The 17792-nt window shown below is 36.4% G+C and overlaps 1 protein-coding gene across 2 annotated transcripts in view; it reads left to right on the forward strand.

Moving 5' to 3' along the window:
• Positions 1-8800, forward strand: part of SCEL (sciellin) — a 301851-nt gene extending 293051 nt beyond the window's left edge. For both annotated transcript variants that reach the window (XM_028106136.2, XM_088022213.1), the window contains 4 exons: positions 625-696; positions 4324-4432; positions 6523-6625; positions 8044-8800. In XM_028106136.2, the coding sequence (XP_027961937.1) occupies positions 625-696; positions 4324-4432; positions 6523-6625; positions 8044-8060 (301 nt within the window). In that variant the 3' untranslated portion in view covers positions 8061-8800. The remainder of the gene's footprint in view (positions 1-624; positions 697-4323; positions 4433-6522; positions 6626-8043) is intronic.
• The last annotated feature ends 8992 nt before the right edge of the window (positions 8801-17792 follow it).

Genomic DNA, 17792 nt, shown 5'->3' on the forward strand with positions numbered 1-17792 from the left:
AGCTGGTTAGTGCATTGCAGATTTCGTTTGTCTCCGGGAAAGACTGACATTTACAAACTGGAGCAGTCTGAGAAATAGAACAAAGAGGACCTAAAATTACCTTTTTTTTTTTTTTTTTTTTGCTTTCATGCTGGACTGTTCTTGGATGTTTTCAAATAAAAATAAACATTTCTACAGCTTTCTGTAGTTCAAGAATCTGCTTCTCTACCTGAATGGTGATTTTTGTATGTGCTTACACTGGCTCATGCTTTGCATATTTCCTTTTCTCTGTTAGATTACATGTGGCTTTCTCTTAGTAAATGAATGAGGGACGGGAAGTATAAATTTCATGAGAAATGGTAACTGCTTTACCTGTTCATACTTGTTCCTGTGCTCCTTGCCCTATTCTCTATTTACTTCAGTAGATATGTCAACTTATGTCACCTTGGAGGTGGCTTGTGTATTAGCTCTTCTCTATATTAAAAAAAAAAAAAGATGTTAGTTCCATGATGTTTGCAACATCACAGAGAAGAATAATAAGGCTGCATGAGGAGGTATGTGTGCTTTGTCACCTGCATATGGGTGTGTACAACAAGACTAGGGAAATAGTCAAATTCTCACACATCCATATGTGTTTGTTTCTAGTAAATCACTGAAGGATGGATATCAGAATATCTCTGGAAAATACATACAAACTGTTTATTCGACTTCAGATAGGTGAGTATGTCTATATTTCCACACCTAAAAGTATATATACTCACATACTTACATGTACACTTATATATACATATGTGTATACATACTTTCATTATAATATATTATGTATTTTAGTGTATATGTGTGTATGTGTGTATGCATATATATACTTTCACATATAATATATATTTTATATCCACATCTGATATATTTTTATTATATATGTAACATTGAAATATGTGATTCTTGTTGTCCATTGTACTTAGAGACGGCGTCCTGATGGTGATTGTCATATATGTGTATGAATGGAACAACGTACAACAACCTCTGCATCCAGGAATTAATTCTTTGGCTTCCTGTGTGTTGCTGCTCTCTGATTTTGATGTACTTGATGTACTTGATTCCAGTAGAGTTTTGCATGCTTTCCAGCTACCTCCCAGACCAGCCCCTCTGCTGTTGCTGATTCCCAGGAGTCCCTGTTAATGTCACATTTTTAGCATCTAGGCTCCATTGCATCACTTGACTGTGCCCTCAACCCTCCGTCCTTGTGGTTTTCCAGAACCAGCTCACCTTACAAACAGCTGCGTGGATATGCTGCTATGATGCGCTCTGGGCCCACACTCACTTCTCAAGACAGGGGTTATAATGCATATCAAGTTAGTTCTGGGAAACGGACACCAGGCTTTTGCTGTTGGTGATCCTTTTTTACCATTTAATGTTCAGTGAGGCACATAGGTGATGCTCATGAGAATATAACCTGCAGATTTCCAGTGGACAAAATGAAAATAATTAACATTTCAACCCAACCACCGGAAACAAGCTGTAATGCAAATGTACAACGTTTTATGGATGGTGTTTCTTTATAGCAGAGGCGGGACATATGACTTATTGAGGGTGAGGGCCTATCTTATTTTTATGCACAGCCTCAGCTTGTAATACAGTGTTGGGCAACTAACAGGTACTCAGTAAATGTTTTCAGAAAAAATAAACCAATGCTCTGTTGGCTAAGAAAAACACGGATGGGCCAGGCATCAAAATTATATCCTCTTTCTGTCACTTTTATAAGATCTTGTAGTACCAGCGATCTTCTGAGTGTCTTGCCTTTAAGTCACACTTCCTTAAGGGATAAAGTCATCTATGCAAGCATTAAAACTACAAATACTGCCTAGATAACTAAAACCAAACTAACAAATAAAAAACAGAGCTTTTTTTCATAATGCTTTTTAAAAGGTCTTTGATTAACAGTATGACCTTAATAAGGACAACACCAACATCAGAGCTGTCCCTGGGCTCTCGTTGTTACTGTTAACTTAAGGAAGGAAAACATTCTTCACAGAAGTATTGCTCTTAATATGAAGAATTTCAGTTCTGTTACTCAAGTGGTCCTTAAAATTTTTCTTAGTCATCAGAGCAAAAGTCAATTCTCTGTAAGACCAGTCAAGCAACTTTTTTTGATTATTGTGTGAAATTAACTAAATTCCCAGAGTTCTTATCTAAGCATTTCAATCCCATTTAAAGTGGCTTCCCACTTAACAGGATAAAGACTAATTCCTTTGCACAATTATTTATGGGCTTTAAAATCTGTTCCTGCTGAATATTGACTGGTGTTTAATCACTCCAGATACTCTCTTGGGTACATCCTGTTCACTCTGCGTGGAATTCCTCTCTCCTGCCCCTCTGCACCTCACCGAGCTCACCTTGAAAGCCCCTCTGTCTTCAAGCTTTAACTCATGTGGCACTTTTTCCAGCAAGGCCTCCCTGACTCCACGCCGGGGAAGAGTTGTTTCGTTGGCCATGCTCTCCTAATTCTCTCCATGTATCTGTAATATGCTGTGATTATCAAATCAAACACTTGGCTGCCCTCATGGAAGGAAGGAGACTGTCTCCCTCTATGTAATTCCCAGCTCTTCCCTCAGTGCCTCTACAATGGAAGTGGGATAGAGAGTGCCTGTTTTCTACTCTTGAAGCGCTTACAGTCTTCCATGGGAAATTTAAGTGTGTGTGCACACATGCATGTATATATATGAATTATCCATAGGAAAGTATTTGCCAGGAATATGTAAGGAAGTGCCTTTAGAGTTAATTGACAGAGGAAAATATTTATTGATATATATATAAGGACTTGGACGAGGGTGCTAGAATGACTGAAAGTATAAAACCAGACAGGTTTCATCTGCTTGAATCTCATCTCACCTCCTCCTTCCATCCGTTTTCTCTTCTCTCTGCTTCTAGTCCTGGGCTTGATCCTAGGATCAAGGCTCCCAGGCACGACTAGTTCACCTTCCCCCAGGGAGCCCGATAGTTTTCATGGGCAGGCCCAGGGTAGCCCAGGGACTCTGGGTCCACACTGCCTTACTCAAATCCTGCCACTGCCACTCAATTGTCTGCATGACCTGAGCAAATTTCTTACCCTTCTGAGCCTCAGTTTCTTCTTCTGTAAAATGATGTAAAAATAGTAGTACCTGCTTTTCAGACATGTTGTGAAAAATAAATGAGTTTATATGAACCACGTGCATGGAAAGCACACTGCCTGTATAAAGCATATTAGCACTATATAAGTATTGGCTATTTTTTTAAAAATATTTATTTATTTTAGAGAGAGCACACACGAGAGGGGGAGGTGTGAAGGGGAGGGACAGAGGGAGTCAGGCAGACTCCACGCTGAGAATGGAGCCGGATGTGGGGCTCAATCTCACGACCCTGAGATCATGGCATGAGCCAACACCAAGAGTCGGATGTTTAACCACCTGAGCCACCCAGGTGCCCCAGTATTGGGTATTTTTCTTTTCCCACCCCATTGTGTACCCTATTGTGGAAATTTCAGGCCTGCTGCTCACACCCTGAAACTAATAAACTTTGCAGGGTGCTACTTTAGACAGTTCTAATACCTTCCCAAAAGAAAAGAATCACAGAGCTGTTGGCCGTTCATGAGGTGATGGTGTGACTTTTTGGACTTGCTGATCATATCTGTGGTTCATTTGTTATTGAATATTATTTTTCCAAAATAAAAAACAAAACTCTCTTTTCCTCATCAAATTTGTGGACGGGTTATATCTTGTTGGAGAACATAAGTTTTGTCATGAAAGCTAGCCCTGTAATTCTGAGTCTTAAAAGACACCAAGAGATTATACACAGTTACAGGGGAGCATTTTGGGGACTCTAGACCCTAGAGTCTGGGGTACCATGGACCCATCATTTGTGAATTTACCAAAACACTTTTGAGTGGAATTGTATTTTTGTCCTATTGAATGTTTTGAGAGCTAAAATTTTATATTAATCTACAGTATAATTTTTCTATGATATATGCAAATTAATAATTCAAAACCCTCTTCTAGCTTCAGGGGGTACTCATGACCTAGTTCAATTAGGAAACTGTGAACATCTTTGCCCTGCCCAGATGCACCCTTGATTGCTAATGAATTAATAATTTGAGACTTTCCTTCATGTTAATTCTTTGATATTATTTTGAGGTAACTAGAAGAATCAATTCTATTAATAGAATAAGTAAGTCCCAAACTTTCCTTGATTTTCATACAATTTCCTAAAGTATCAACAAAATTAACATATCATTTCCACATGACTTTATGGGGAATACATCCATCACTTGCATGATGACAAATTTATTTGTAATTGCTTACATCCCTATAGGTCTGTCATTGAAAGAGATATGTGTACTTATTGCCGGAAACCTTTGGGCACAGAAACAAAAATGATTTTAGATGAATTACAAATTTGCTGCCATTCCACTTGCTTCAAGGTAAGGATATGTTTATTGCAGTTAATGAAATATAGACCTGCATAATGATGACTAGAATAAAAATAATTATTTGATGAAATACATGAGATGAAGTTAAAGCCTTCAAAAATAATCTAATCCACATTAATAATATACTACTTAAATATTTCTCAGAGTTCTGCAGCCTGAACCTCAAAGGTTTATAATTACTATCTTGGCTTTGGGCTTAGGGTTGATTACTGACACATTTATTGCTCTTACCCTAGAGATTTAAATCTGTAAAAATATAAATACTTGTTCTCTTTATAAAAGTTTTTGTAACATTTTAATAAATCATGCATTGCATAAAAAAATCATGAAATCCAAAAAGAAAAAGAAATTGTTGAGAAGAAAGCTAGGAGCTTTTTACATGAGGCATGAAATCAGGACTGAGAGGCTTAACAATAGTTGAAAGTCAGTCTGCTTTTGAGAACATGATTAGTTATAACTAACTGTGGCTGTAGCATAATAAAAATAAAGCTTCTGTAGCAGAATGCTTCAGTTTGTGGTCATACGCCATTTCTCTTACTTCTCACAGTAATATTGAACAGGTTAACATGATAGTTGTTGGTGTAACTGGTTGAGCACTGAATTGGGAATCTGAAGGCCTGAGTATGCGTTCTAACTTCCACTAACTGTGGCTCATTTTGAACCAGCACCTAATTAGTTTGGCTTCAGTTTCCTTCTCTGTAAAATAGGTAGCTGACTAGACTAGTGGTTCTCAACTCAGGCTGTACATTATAATTATCTGGGAGCAATTAGGAGAAAAATAGAATGCTTGGGACCGGCCCCGATTAAATAAAAAAATCTCAAAGATGATTCCTGGGCATTGGTATTTTTAAAAGCTCCTTAGATAGCTCTAAGGGCAACCAATTTAAGAATCATTTGCTTAAATCCAAGGATCCTTTCTATGCTGACATTCTGTGGTATAGATATAATTACCTAATGCAGTCAAATACGTGTAATACTTTGACAACTGATTGCTTCTCCTTCAATTAGCTTCAGACAGTGACACATAGCAATCAGATATATGATGCCTTGTTTTGAGAAAAAAATCCAATTTTAGGCCACATTTTATAGAATTCCATTTAAAATAATTGTGAAATTATTTTTTGTGAAAAATTTTTGTGAAATTATTCACAAAAAAGTTGTGAAAATTGCACAATTAATTATAAGAAAATGAAATTTCCTTTTAGTTATGAAAATTTACTCAATAAAACAAAAGTTAGCCTATAGCTCTTTATTTAAAGTTATTATGCAGAAAACTTTTTAAAATAAGATAATTCTCCCAATTATTTCTTTTGGTAAATAACAATAATTTCCATTTATTATATTTTGGATGATTTATTTCCATTTTCGATTTAATTATAAAATACTACTGAGAATAAAAATGTCCCCACACTCCTCAGAAAAGATGTATTACTCTTATAGCCATGATAATAGAGAACCACCTGGACTTGTTTAAACGTATTGAATTGATCAATGACAATTTGCTTCAATGAACTCACCTCTGAAAGCCATCCAATCAGTGACAGCCTTATGCTTGAAAGTCAGCCATTCAGCAGTGAACTTGTTTCCAAAGAACATAGGTCAACCCTTTTCTGCCTCCATAACCAACACAACACAAAACAAACTGTTCGCTAAAGCCTATGTAATAGCAGAGGTCTGTTTTGTCCAGTCAGGCTGTAATTGGACAACATAACTCCCCCTTAGTAAGCAAACAAATAGGCTTTGTGTTTTTGTTTGCGATATTGAGTAGTGATCTTATCCTTGGCATAACCAATTTTTGAAAATTTATATCTACTCTATTGTGAGTTAAGTAGAAGCTTCAGTGCTATATATGCCCTGAAATGCACATTTTCAGAGTAGAGAGATGTTGTGAGAATTTATTTGAAAAGTTCAACATTAGGGTCCTGGACAAGTACATTCTCGCTTTCCCGGTGGGTTCTCTTTCACCTGAGTGTTGCTATGTAGCATGGTAGTGAATGAATCGAAAAGGCTTTTCTATTACACTAAGAATCTAGACTTCACATATAATATGTGCAAACTTCATATATTGTTTTTTCCTTTAGTGTGAAATATGCAAACGGCCTTTGGAAAACCTACAAGCAGGTGACAGTATTTGGATTTACAGACAGACAATACACTGTGAACCTTGCTACTCTAAAGTAATGGGTAAGTGTTAAGCTCTTTAAGAAATGATCACTTTTACTAATATTAATGAGCACTTAATATTGTTGAAATGAAGGATTTCAATAAAGTTAAAAATATTTTATTAATTACATTTAGTTAAGAATTCAGCTGAAGGTAGTTATACAATCATAGTATTTTAAGGTATAAAATCAGTTAATATATATGATTGTCTCCTGATATCAGGCCAGGCATAATACAACTAAGTAAAGAGGTCACTTATTTTGGAAAGTTTTTTTTATTTTTTCCAAACAAAAATAAAGATCTTCTTTGCTCAAATAATTGTTTGAAGTCCATTTCTGTGAATGACCTTTTATATTTGCACTGAAGTATACTTTTGTATCTAATTTGGTTACTATGCTAAATGCTTTTCAATGTTATCTTTAAATGGAAAGTTTAGAGCTAGTTCTATATAATTCTATATTAAGTATAGCATCTAAGTATTTTTTATGAGCTCTTAATTGGCATAAATGATATGAGAAGAAAACACTAAGGACTTGCATTTTTAACTCATTTTCTTTAAGCAGTGTAAAAACTTTAAAAGTTGATCTGAAAGTTATGCATAAAGTACACTAAGTTAGCAAAATAAAATCCTATGATACTTGATTAGTTTTTAATAGCCAGTATCAGGATTTTATTTTAATTTAATGATACATAGGTAGAATAACCGAGATGATATTGGATAGCGGGTCAACAGAACTACATGAGGGCAAGTTCCCTGATGTCTTACTGGCCTGGCGAATAAAAGAGGAGCACGTGCAGTTCTTACATGGGATCCAAAATATGGAATTTAACAATAAATGTGTGACATTAATGAGGTACTGGGAGGCTGCATCTGGAAAATGCTCTGAGAAATACTCAGAAACCCACATTCCATCAGGCTGCAGTATCAATTACAAGAACAAACCTAATTATATTCATACTTGGCTTTCTATTTTCTGCTTTCCCCAGCCAGTTCCCATATTCCATTTTCTTCGTAATTTAGCAGCCTTATTATGATCCAGTATTATATCAAAGGCCTTGGTGTGCTTGGTGGCACTCTCAAACTTTCAGTTTTCTAGAAATCCATGAAACGGCTTAGGAGATATGATTACCAAAAGACTCAGAAATCTTTGTGTCTTCCTGTCTAGGTGCACTCCACATGCATTGCCTATTTTATAGTACATATTGGTTGTCAAGACTCGACTCTCAGGCATCTCATAAATACAAGTACCAGGGATTGGTAACTTTGTGTTTATGGTGTCTGACCAAAAGCCATAGTGATGAATGCAGTAGAAAGAAAAAATAAAATGCTTAATCCACCACTACCCCGTTGATGAATAGTTATTTAAAATTTTTTAATTACAGGCTTATGTTTGTACTGAAGTTGTATTTCTAACTGTTATTTTCTTTAAAATTTTCAGCTAAGTGGATTCAATAATCCTGGCACATGGAAATCAAGAGAAAAGCATTCATTAGGAAGTTAAATTTTATTTTAAGAATATGTCATCTAGAAAAGCTTTTACACTGAAGATTGACTCTTGTATACAACTAACAATTCTGCTATTGCATAAATAATCTAATTGCCTTCAATAAGGTCATATACATAAAGGAAGCCATCTGGTATCTGGTTAGATTTAGCCATGAAAAATTCAAGTGGTTCCAGTTACCAATGTCAAAGGAATGATGCTTCTGATGGCAGTGAGCTGTGTCAACCCTAACCAGGTCCATCTCTGCTCCGTAAGTGGGCTGCGCATCGTGGTTGCCATTATAGACAAGTTTATTTTTTTCCCATCTTTGTTTCCCTAAAGATTTGTATTTACAGACATTATTGACATCCTGACAAACTGTCAAAAAGGCAAGATATATTTCTCTTATGCTCAAAAGAAATGTTGATAGAAATTTTTTTATGAAGTTTGGCAGAAAGATGTTTCATATAAAGTTGTATGAACCTCAGAGAATCACTTGACCCTTCCATACAAAATGATTGGTCCCTTTCTGCTCCCCACATTTTCTGATTCTAAAGCAAGTGTTGTTTTCTCTTTAAAAGCATATTTGAATATGTGTTTGTTAAGCATATTGAACTAAATAGTACATCTAAACAATTTAATGTTATCCTTCAGTTTGCCACAGATATAATTTTTATAGAATGTTTTAAAAACAGAAACATGGATTTATGGGTAATGGGTAAAATTATACATGATGTGTATAGTTTACATATTATAAATTGTTAGATTTTCTTTGCATGCATTTCAAAATCCAAGTATATGAATAATCTCTGAGAAATAATGGTTGTGGATTACAAAGACATGTTCTTTTGCTTGTCGCATCTATTCATATTACATAGCACTTTACAGTTGCAGACAGCTTATAAATAAAAATAAAATGAACTACCAGTTACACAGAACCTTTTTGTGGAGTGTCTATAAATATCATTCGCTGATATCGATGTTGTCAATTACAGAGATCATAATTTTGTATATTCTATGCCATGCTGGTTAATGTAATTCTTTAACTACTTGAGCTATAGCTTTTATTTTACTATTATTATTTTTTTGAGAGCGAAGAGTAGTGGGGGAGAGGCAGGGGGGAGAGAGAATCCCAAGCAGGTTCCACGGCCGGTGCAGATCCCGACACAGAGCTCCATCTCAAGACTCTGAGATCATGACCTGAGCCAAAATCAAGAGTGGGTTGTTTAACTGACTGAGCCACCCAGGCACCATATAGCTTTTATTTTTAAAGAGCTTTTTCTTGATGAATTGAAAATTCAATAATCATATATGAGGAACTAGTATTATTGTGAGAAATTGAAAAACTATTTTATATGCACATAGCAACTGCTTTCTCAAAGGAAGACATACAGAATATTGAAGAGAGGGAGGAATTTTAGGGAAGCTTAAGGTAGTTGTGAAAAACTGACATCAACTAGGGAGATTAAATGATCATCATGTATTTTCCAAACGTTGATAAATTTAAAGAATTATTCTTCAGTGTAATGATTTCAAGAATCTGTTTCTTTTAGAGACTGGTCTGCAAAGCGTTAAGTACAAAACGCTTATAAAAATACAGCAATGTATAATTGTTGTCCTACGGAGGGGAAGCCAGAAAAAACAATTAATAATAATTGGATATTCATTAATTCATGCCTGATGAGAAGCAGTGGTAATTGAGCCATATGTTTTATTGTTCTTTTATTACAGGCTATCAGAGTGGATCAAAAGAAATAATTTTCTTAGGGTTGGAATTTGTGGCAGAAAAGGACTGATGGAAGAGTATCTCTCCCTTTTATATGAAGTGTATTAACATCTCAATGCATTTGTAGTAATTAAAAATCATTTGAATATCATTTTAGAAGTATTCTACTTTTTAATGCTTCATTTAAAAAATTTTAAAAGGAACATATTTCTCACTTTTCTGTAGCTGTTTAATGGACCCTTTCTTCTATAATAATGTATTAAAATAAACCAAAAGCTGTTGTAAAAATGGAATAAATACAGAGTGAGAAAGCAGGGCTTCCAATTCACTAAGACCACTTCATTATGTCTGGGTTTATTTGCATCATCAGAATACAGATTTCTAAGACAATTTGGAAGATCATGTTTTTTTTTTGTTGTTTTTTTGTTTTTTTTGCAGCCAATTAATTATGTTATTACTGGCATCCTTTTCCTGGACACAATCGCCTAAATCTCAGAATATCAGGTCCTGAATTCTATTGCTAATTAAGAGATACCTCTAAAAAGAATGGCTGCTAAAAAAGCAAAATGGAAGAAATATAATCATCTCAGAAATAGGATTTGTTAAGATAGTATTCTTTCTTTTAATAAGGCTAAGAAATAAAAATGTAGTCAAGAAATAATTTGTATACCCTAATTGTTTGATTGCACCCACTCCTGTCTTTAGATATGGGTGATGAGATATGGTCCAACGCTCACTGTCACTGCGATCTCTGACTTGTTTACTACCATAGAAAATCATGAGTGTTTGAAATGTTTTCCTATTCAGCTTGATTCAGAGCTCTACCAAAACAAGTGACTGTTTGGTCTACATTATGGCAAACTAACAATGCTGATGTTGGTTTTTATTTTTGTGTGTGTGTCCTACCGAATTTTGGTTATTTTAACAAAGTAAGTAAGTTGGTATTAGAGATCCACCTATTCTTAAGTACTCAGCATTCCCCAGGGGCACCCATAAATATCTTCGTTAACTTGGGGCATGCCCTTTCCCCCGTGGGCCTAGTCACTACTTAAAATGTGAGATTTAGGGGTGCCTGGCTGGCCGAGTCAGTGGATCATGAGATTCTTGATCTCAGGTTTGTGAGTTCAAGCCCTACATTGGGGATAGAGTTTACCTATTAAAAAAAATTTTTTTTAATAAAAATAAAATGTGAGATTTAGAACGCTTACAACATGTACCCACCAGCTCCAACATTGCACGGATCTGTGAATCTATTCCTGCTGCTTACCCCATTCTGAGATGATCTCTTTCTTTAGATGCCTAGGGGTTGTTGAATGTTTTATGTTTTTATTTTTGCCTTTTGACCCTCTACACACATATCTCCCACCCCTACCCCAACCCTTGCCTATGATAACCACCAATCTGGTCTCTGTATCTATGAACTTGTTTTTGTTGTTGTTGGTGGTGGTTTTGGGTGTTTTTTGTTAGTTTTTTGTTTGTTTGTTTGTTTTAGATTTTTTTTTTATTTATTTGAGAGAGAGGGCGGGTGAGAGGAAGAGGGAGAGAGAATCTGAAGCAGATTCCTCACCGAACACAGAGCCAATGTGGGGCTCGATCCCACAACCTTGAGATCATGACCTGAGCCAAAACCAAGGTTTGGACACTTAAGAGACTGAGCCACCCAGGCACCCCTTGTTCTTGTTTTTTTAAGACTCCATATATAAAAGAGATCATACTGTGTTTGTCATTCTCTGTCTGATTTACTACACTTAGCATGGACCTTAAGGTTCATCTGTGTTGTTGCAAATCGCATTTTCATTTTCTTTGAATAAACACCAAGAAGTGGAATTGCTGGATTATAGGGTAGTTCTATTTTTACTTATTTGTTTGTTTGTTTGTTCGTTTGTTTATTATTTTAGAGAGAGGGAGTGTGAGTAGGGGAGGGGCAAAGGGAGAGGGAGAGAGAATCTCAAGCAGACTCTCCACTGAGCACAGAGCCTGATGCAGGGCTCGATCTCCTGACCCTGAGATCATGACCTGAGCTGAAACCAAGAGTCAGATGCTTAACTGACTGAGCGACCCAGGTGCCCCTACAGGGTAGTTTTATTTTTATTATTTTAGAAGATTTTATTTATTTGAGAGAGAGAGAGAGCAGTGGGAGAGGGAGAGAGAAGGAGAGGGAGAAAGAAACTCAAGCAGACTCCATGCTGAGTGTGGAGCCTGCCACAGGGTTTGATCTCATTGCTGAGATCACAACCTGAGCTGAAACCAAGAGTTGGACACTTAACCAACTGCACCTTTCGGGTGCTCCTATTTTTAATTTTTTGAGGAGCGTCCATACTGTTTTCCACAGTGGCTGCCCCAATTTACATTCCCACCAACAGGGGTGTCCCTTTCTCCACAGCCTCACCAATACTCGTTATTTCTTTTCTTCTTGATAATAGTCATTCTACCAGGTGTGCGGTGATATCTCATTGTGGTTATCTGGTATATAGAAAAGCAGAAGATTTTTGTGTATCAATTCTGTATCCTATGACTTTACTGAATGAGTTTATTAGTTCTAACAGTTTTTTGGGCAGTTGTTTTGTTTGTTTTTTTAGTTCTAACATTTTTTTGGTGGAGTCTCTAGGGTTTTCTATATAAAATATGTCATCTGCAAATAGTGACACTTTTTTCCAATTTGGATGCCTGTTATTTCTTTTTCTTGCCGAATTGCTCTGGCTAGGACTTCCATTACTATGTTGAATGAAATTGGTAAGCGTGGGCATCCTTGTCCCATTCCTTATTTTAGAGGGAAAGCTCTCAGCTTTTACTGTTGAGTATGATGTTATCTGTGCACTCGTCATATATGGCCTTTATTACATTCCCTCTATAGACACTTTGTTGAAAGTTTTTATTATAAAATGGATGTTGAATGTGTCAAATGCTTTCCTGCATCTATTGAAATGATCATATGATTTTTATCTTTCATTTTGTTAAGGTGGTATAAATACATCAATTTGTGGATGTTGAACGATCCTTGTGTCCCTAGAATAGATCCCACTTGATCATGGTATGATCATGTATGATCCTTTTAATCTATTGTTGAATTCAGTTTGCTAGTATTTTGTTGAGGATTTTTGCATCTATGTCCAGCAGGGATATTGGCATATAATTTGTAGCATCCTTGTCTGGTTTGGTATCAGGATAATACTGGCCTCATAAATGAGTTTGGAAGAGTTCTCTCCTCTTCTGTTTTTTTGGAAGAGTTTGAGAATGATTGCTATTAATTCTTCAAATATTTGGTAGAATTCACCAGTGAAGTCATCTGGTCCTGGACTTTTGGTTCTTAGAGGGTTTTTGAATACTGATTTAATCTTCTTACTACTAATCAGTCTGTTCAGATTTTTTATTTCATCATGATTCAGTCTTTTTTTTATAAAGATTTTATTTATTTATTTGACAGAGAGAGCGAGAGAGCACAAGCAGGGGGAGCAGCAGAGGGAGAAGGAGAAGCAGGCTCCCCGCTGAATCATGATTCAGTCTTGTTAGGTTGTGTGTTTCTAGGAATTTATCCATTTCTTCTAGGTAGTGCAATTTGTTGGCATATTATTGTTCATAGTAGTCTCTTATGATTTTTTTGTATTCCTGTGGTATCAGTGCAACATATCCTCTTTCATTTCTGATTTAATTTATTTGAGTCCTCTTTCTTGGTGAGTCTAGCTAAAGGCTTTTCAATTTTGTTTATCTTTTCAAAGAATCAGCTCTTAATTTTATTGATTTTTTTTTCTATTGTCCTTTTAGTCCCATTTCATTTACTTTTGCTCTAATCCTTATTGTTTCCTTTCTTCTACTAACTTTGGACTTTGTTCTTTTTTCTAGTTCCTTGAACTGCAATATTGGGTTGTTTATTTAAGACTTTTCTTGTTTCTTAAGGTAGGCATTTGTCGCTATGAGCCTCCCTGTTAGAAATTTTTTGCTGCATCCCACAAATTTTGGTATGCTACATTTCTATTTTTGTTTGTCTCCAAATATTTTTTAATTTCTTTTGATTTCTCTTTGACCCATTTGTTGTTCAGTAGCATGTTGCTTAATCTCTACATATTTGTGAATTTTCCAGTTTTCTTCATGTAATTAATTTTTAGTTTCATATCATTGTGCTTGGAAAAAATGGTTGATATGATTTTCATCCTCTCAAACTTATAAGCCTTATTTTGTTGCCTAATATATAATCTCTACTAGAAAATGTTCCATGTACACTTAGAAAGAATGGGTATTCTATTGCTTTTGAATGAAATGCTCTGTATATATCTGTTAAGTCCTTCTGGTCTAACATGCCATTTAAGGCAGATGTTTCCTTATTGATTTTCTGTCTGGATGATCTATCCATCGATGTAAGTGGACTATTAAAGTCCTCTGCTGTTACCAAATTGCTTTCTATTTCTCACTGTAGGTCTGTTAATATTTGCTTTATATATTTTGGTGCTCTTATGTTGGTTGCATGAATATTTACACATGTTATATCTTCTTATACTTTAGAATTGCATGTTGGCTTTATCACAGTACAAATGTTTGGCACCATCTGAACCTTATTTACTGGATCTTTGTCCTGTCATTTGAGAAGTATGTCTCTGAGAGATATTACTGAAATGTTCAAATAAGTGAGTTGGGTAATGGTTTCAGTTTTTCACTAGAAGAGAGGAAACTAAATATCACGATTGCCTTATGAATGATACAAGAAGGATGTTTTAACATCATTGCCTCTGTAGTTTCTTTGATACATTCTTCTCCTTATAACATTGAATTGCTGAATTGTTCCAGGTGCTGTATAAAAAAAAATGCATGGTTTATAATCTACTACCATCCATCCATTCATTCAATTGTTCTGTTATTCAATAAACTTAAAAATCTTCATTTCAATCCTATGTTCCAGATCTTAGCGATGACCAATACAGCCAAAGGATCCTGCCCTCATGGTACTTATATTCTAATGGAGCAGTTTGGAAGATGGAAAATAAACACAGTAATTTCTGAAACCAATAAGACCCATGAAGGAAATAAAACACTGACTAGGTTTTAGTAGTGGCCAAAGTCAGAGCATTTTCCCCTTTTAAACATAGTAAGATGGAAGTTCAAAGATGCCAGGAGGCAAAGACCAGCCAAAACTTTTTAAGCTTCCTCTATTCCTCATGCAAAAGAATATTCAAATATTACTCAGATAGCTTTCAAAAAGTCTCTGCAAGGGGTGGATTACACCAAATGGCTCCTGAAATCCTGAACCTCAGGCTGAAGTGCTCACTTGGATAAAGGAGCCAACAGTCATGTTCTGGTGACTGTGCCCAAGGTGGTGATGGGAGAGAGGGAGGTCTGAACCAGCCCTCAAATGGGGTGGAAACCATGGGCTGGGTATGACCTTTCTTCACTTCATTTGAGGCACTACGGATTAAGTCCCTTTCTGTTTTCCAAGTGGAAACATGAAACAGCCAGCATCATTTCTGATCTAGGAGAGACTTCTCATAGAAATTTTATAAACATTACATGTTCTCTTCCCTTGTTGCGATATGAATAATGTATCTGGTGGAAAGAAACATTCAGATCTTTGTATAACTTTCTTGGCAGTCATGGTTTGTTAATTTTACCTCCTTTCCCAAGAGAAAAGGAATTCGTGAGCTTCAAGGGCCCTTCAGGCTCATAAAGCAGTGAACTATGAAATCTGCAGAAACATGGATACTTCTTAAATGCATGTTGGTAAATGAATAAAGTCAGTCTGACAATGGCTCCATGCCCTCTGATTCCACCTATATGACATTCTGGAAAAGACAAAACCATAGAAACTGTAAGCAGATCAGTGATTGCTGGAGGTTAAGGGAAATTGGGTCTGGGAAGCTGGAGAGTTGAATAAGTGGAACACAGGGAATTTTTTAGAGCAGACTGTTCCATGTGACACTGTAATGGTGAATAAATGACACTCTGCTTTTGTCAAAACCCACAGAACTTTACAGTACAAAGAATGAACCTTATTATATGCAGATTTAGAATCCCATTTAGGTGATCAGGGGCAGGGCATTTCAGGATAGGAGGCAGAATGTGTCAAAAGAATCTAACTGTATTAAAAATGTATGACACCGGGCGCCTGGGTGGCTCAGTTGGTTGGGAAACTGCCTTCGGCTCAGCTCATGATCCCGGAGTCCTGGGATCGAGTCCCGCATTGGGCTTCCTGCTCGGCGAGGAGCCTGCTTCTCCCTCTGACCCTCCCCCCCTCATGTACTCTCTCTCTCTCATTCTCACTCTCTCAAATGAATAAATCTTTAAAAAAAAAAAAACGTATGACACCATCTCACTAAAGGGGCTGAGTAGAAAAATGCTGCCCTAAGTAACTTTGGAAATGAGTGGCCTCTGTAAGACTATGGCAAAAGTAACTGTACATGAACACTGTACTCTAGCTGATAAAGTTGTTTTCTGTGGGGTCCAGGTTAACAATTCTGCAACCTCTATTAATATATGCTGGAATTGAACAATTAACTAAATAGTGGATAGTGGGGGTCAGATTTCTCACAGTCGGAGTGGGAGATTACAGATAAGCAAGGAGAGGAATCTAGAATGATCTGTGTGATAATGAGTACATCGATAAGGATTCAAGTTTAGTTTAATATAGATACAGATGATCACATATAGAAATATTTCTAGATATGTACATATACATGGATTGCTATACACACATATATTTTCTTGTTCTGTCAGCTGAGAGGGCCTAGAAGTAATGGAACTCCAATAGCAATGAATATAGCTGGTATCTAGATCTTGACTTCTAATGCCATTCTCCAATACAAGGGATTAAGGTTTCTTGGAGAAATGGCTGGTTCTAGGACTGGACTAGGATGTATGTAAGATGAATCTGGAGCATCTCACAGTGCTAGAAAATAAGGAAGTGTTCAAATACACACATGAACATACACATGCACCCCCCCACACACACACTAATGTGGATATGTTAAAGGCATATAGGATTCAAATGAAAGAGTTTCCAATGGCCAAAGCTGGAACAATTTGAGCAACTAAATAAATAATGTAGTATTGAATTATAATCCAAAGTATAAAATGAACATTTGTAGATAGATGCTGGTTTATTTATTTATTTTTTATTTACTTTTTTAAAGATCTTTTTTTTTTTTTTCAATTTGACAGAGACAGAGACAGTGAGAGCAGGAACACAAGCAGGGGGAGTGGGAGAGGGAGAAGTAGGCTTCCTGCCGAGCAGGGAGCCCGATGCGGGGCTCGATCCCAGGACCCGGGGATCATGACCTGAGCCGAAGGCAGACGCTTAATGACTGAGCTACCCAGGCGCCCCTCGATGCTGGTTTAAATAAGTGATTGAGTAAATAAATTCAATAAATGCAGGAGACTCAAATCTCCCATGCAGAAGAGTTCCAAATAATTTATATGACTACTCCATCTTCAAGGAGGTAGAGCATAATTGTCCACTTATGTGTGGGCTGTGCATAGTGACTGCCTTCCACAATACAGTGTGGGATGAGAGAAAAGAATAGCTTTGGAGGGACCTGATAAACACTTCCTCAGACAGATTATCAAGATGAACGTCAATGACAAGAAATCATATTGCTAACATGCATCCTTGATAGGATGTGATAAGTATGACACAGTTGCTCTCTGATTTTCTTCCCTAAAAACCTGTAACCGCAATCTAATCACGAGGAACACATGAGACACATCTTAATTGAAGAGCCACCACTCCTCAAAACTGTCAGTCATCAAATACGATAAAATCTAAGAAACCATCACAGCCAAGAAGAGCCTCAGGAGACCTGATGACTAAATGTAACGTGGTACATGGATGAGATCCTGGGACCAAAAAAAAAAAAAAAAAAAAGGAACTTAGGTTAAAACTGAAGAGTTCTGAAGAAAATGTCAGCTTTAGTCTTAGTTTCTTTCTTTCTGAATTTTTTCCATCCCTTCCCCGAGAATCACAGGCTCCGTAGCTAAGGTAAGAGAACTTTGCCGG

This window comes from Eumetopias jubatus, unplaced genomic scaffold (assembly GCF_037043125.1).
Source record: "Eumetopias jubatus isolate StellerSeaLion01/CBP00866 unplaced genomic scaffold, mEumJub1_p1.0 scaffold_3, whole genome shotgun sequence".
NCBI classification, from domain to species: Eukaryota; Metazoa; Chordata; class Mammalia; order Carnivora; family Otariidae; genus Eumetopias; species Eumetopias jubatus.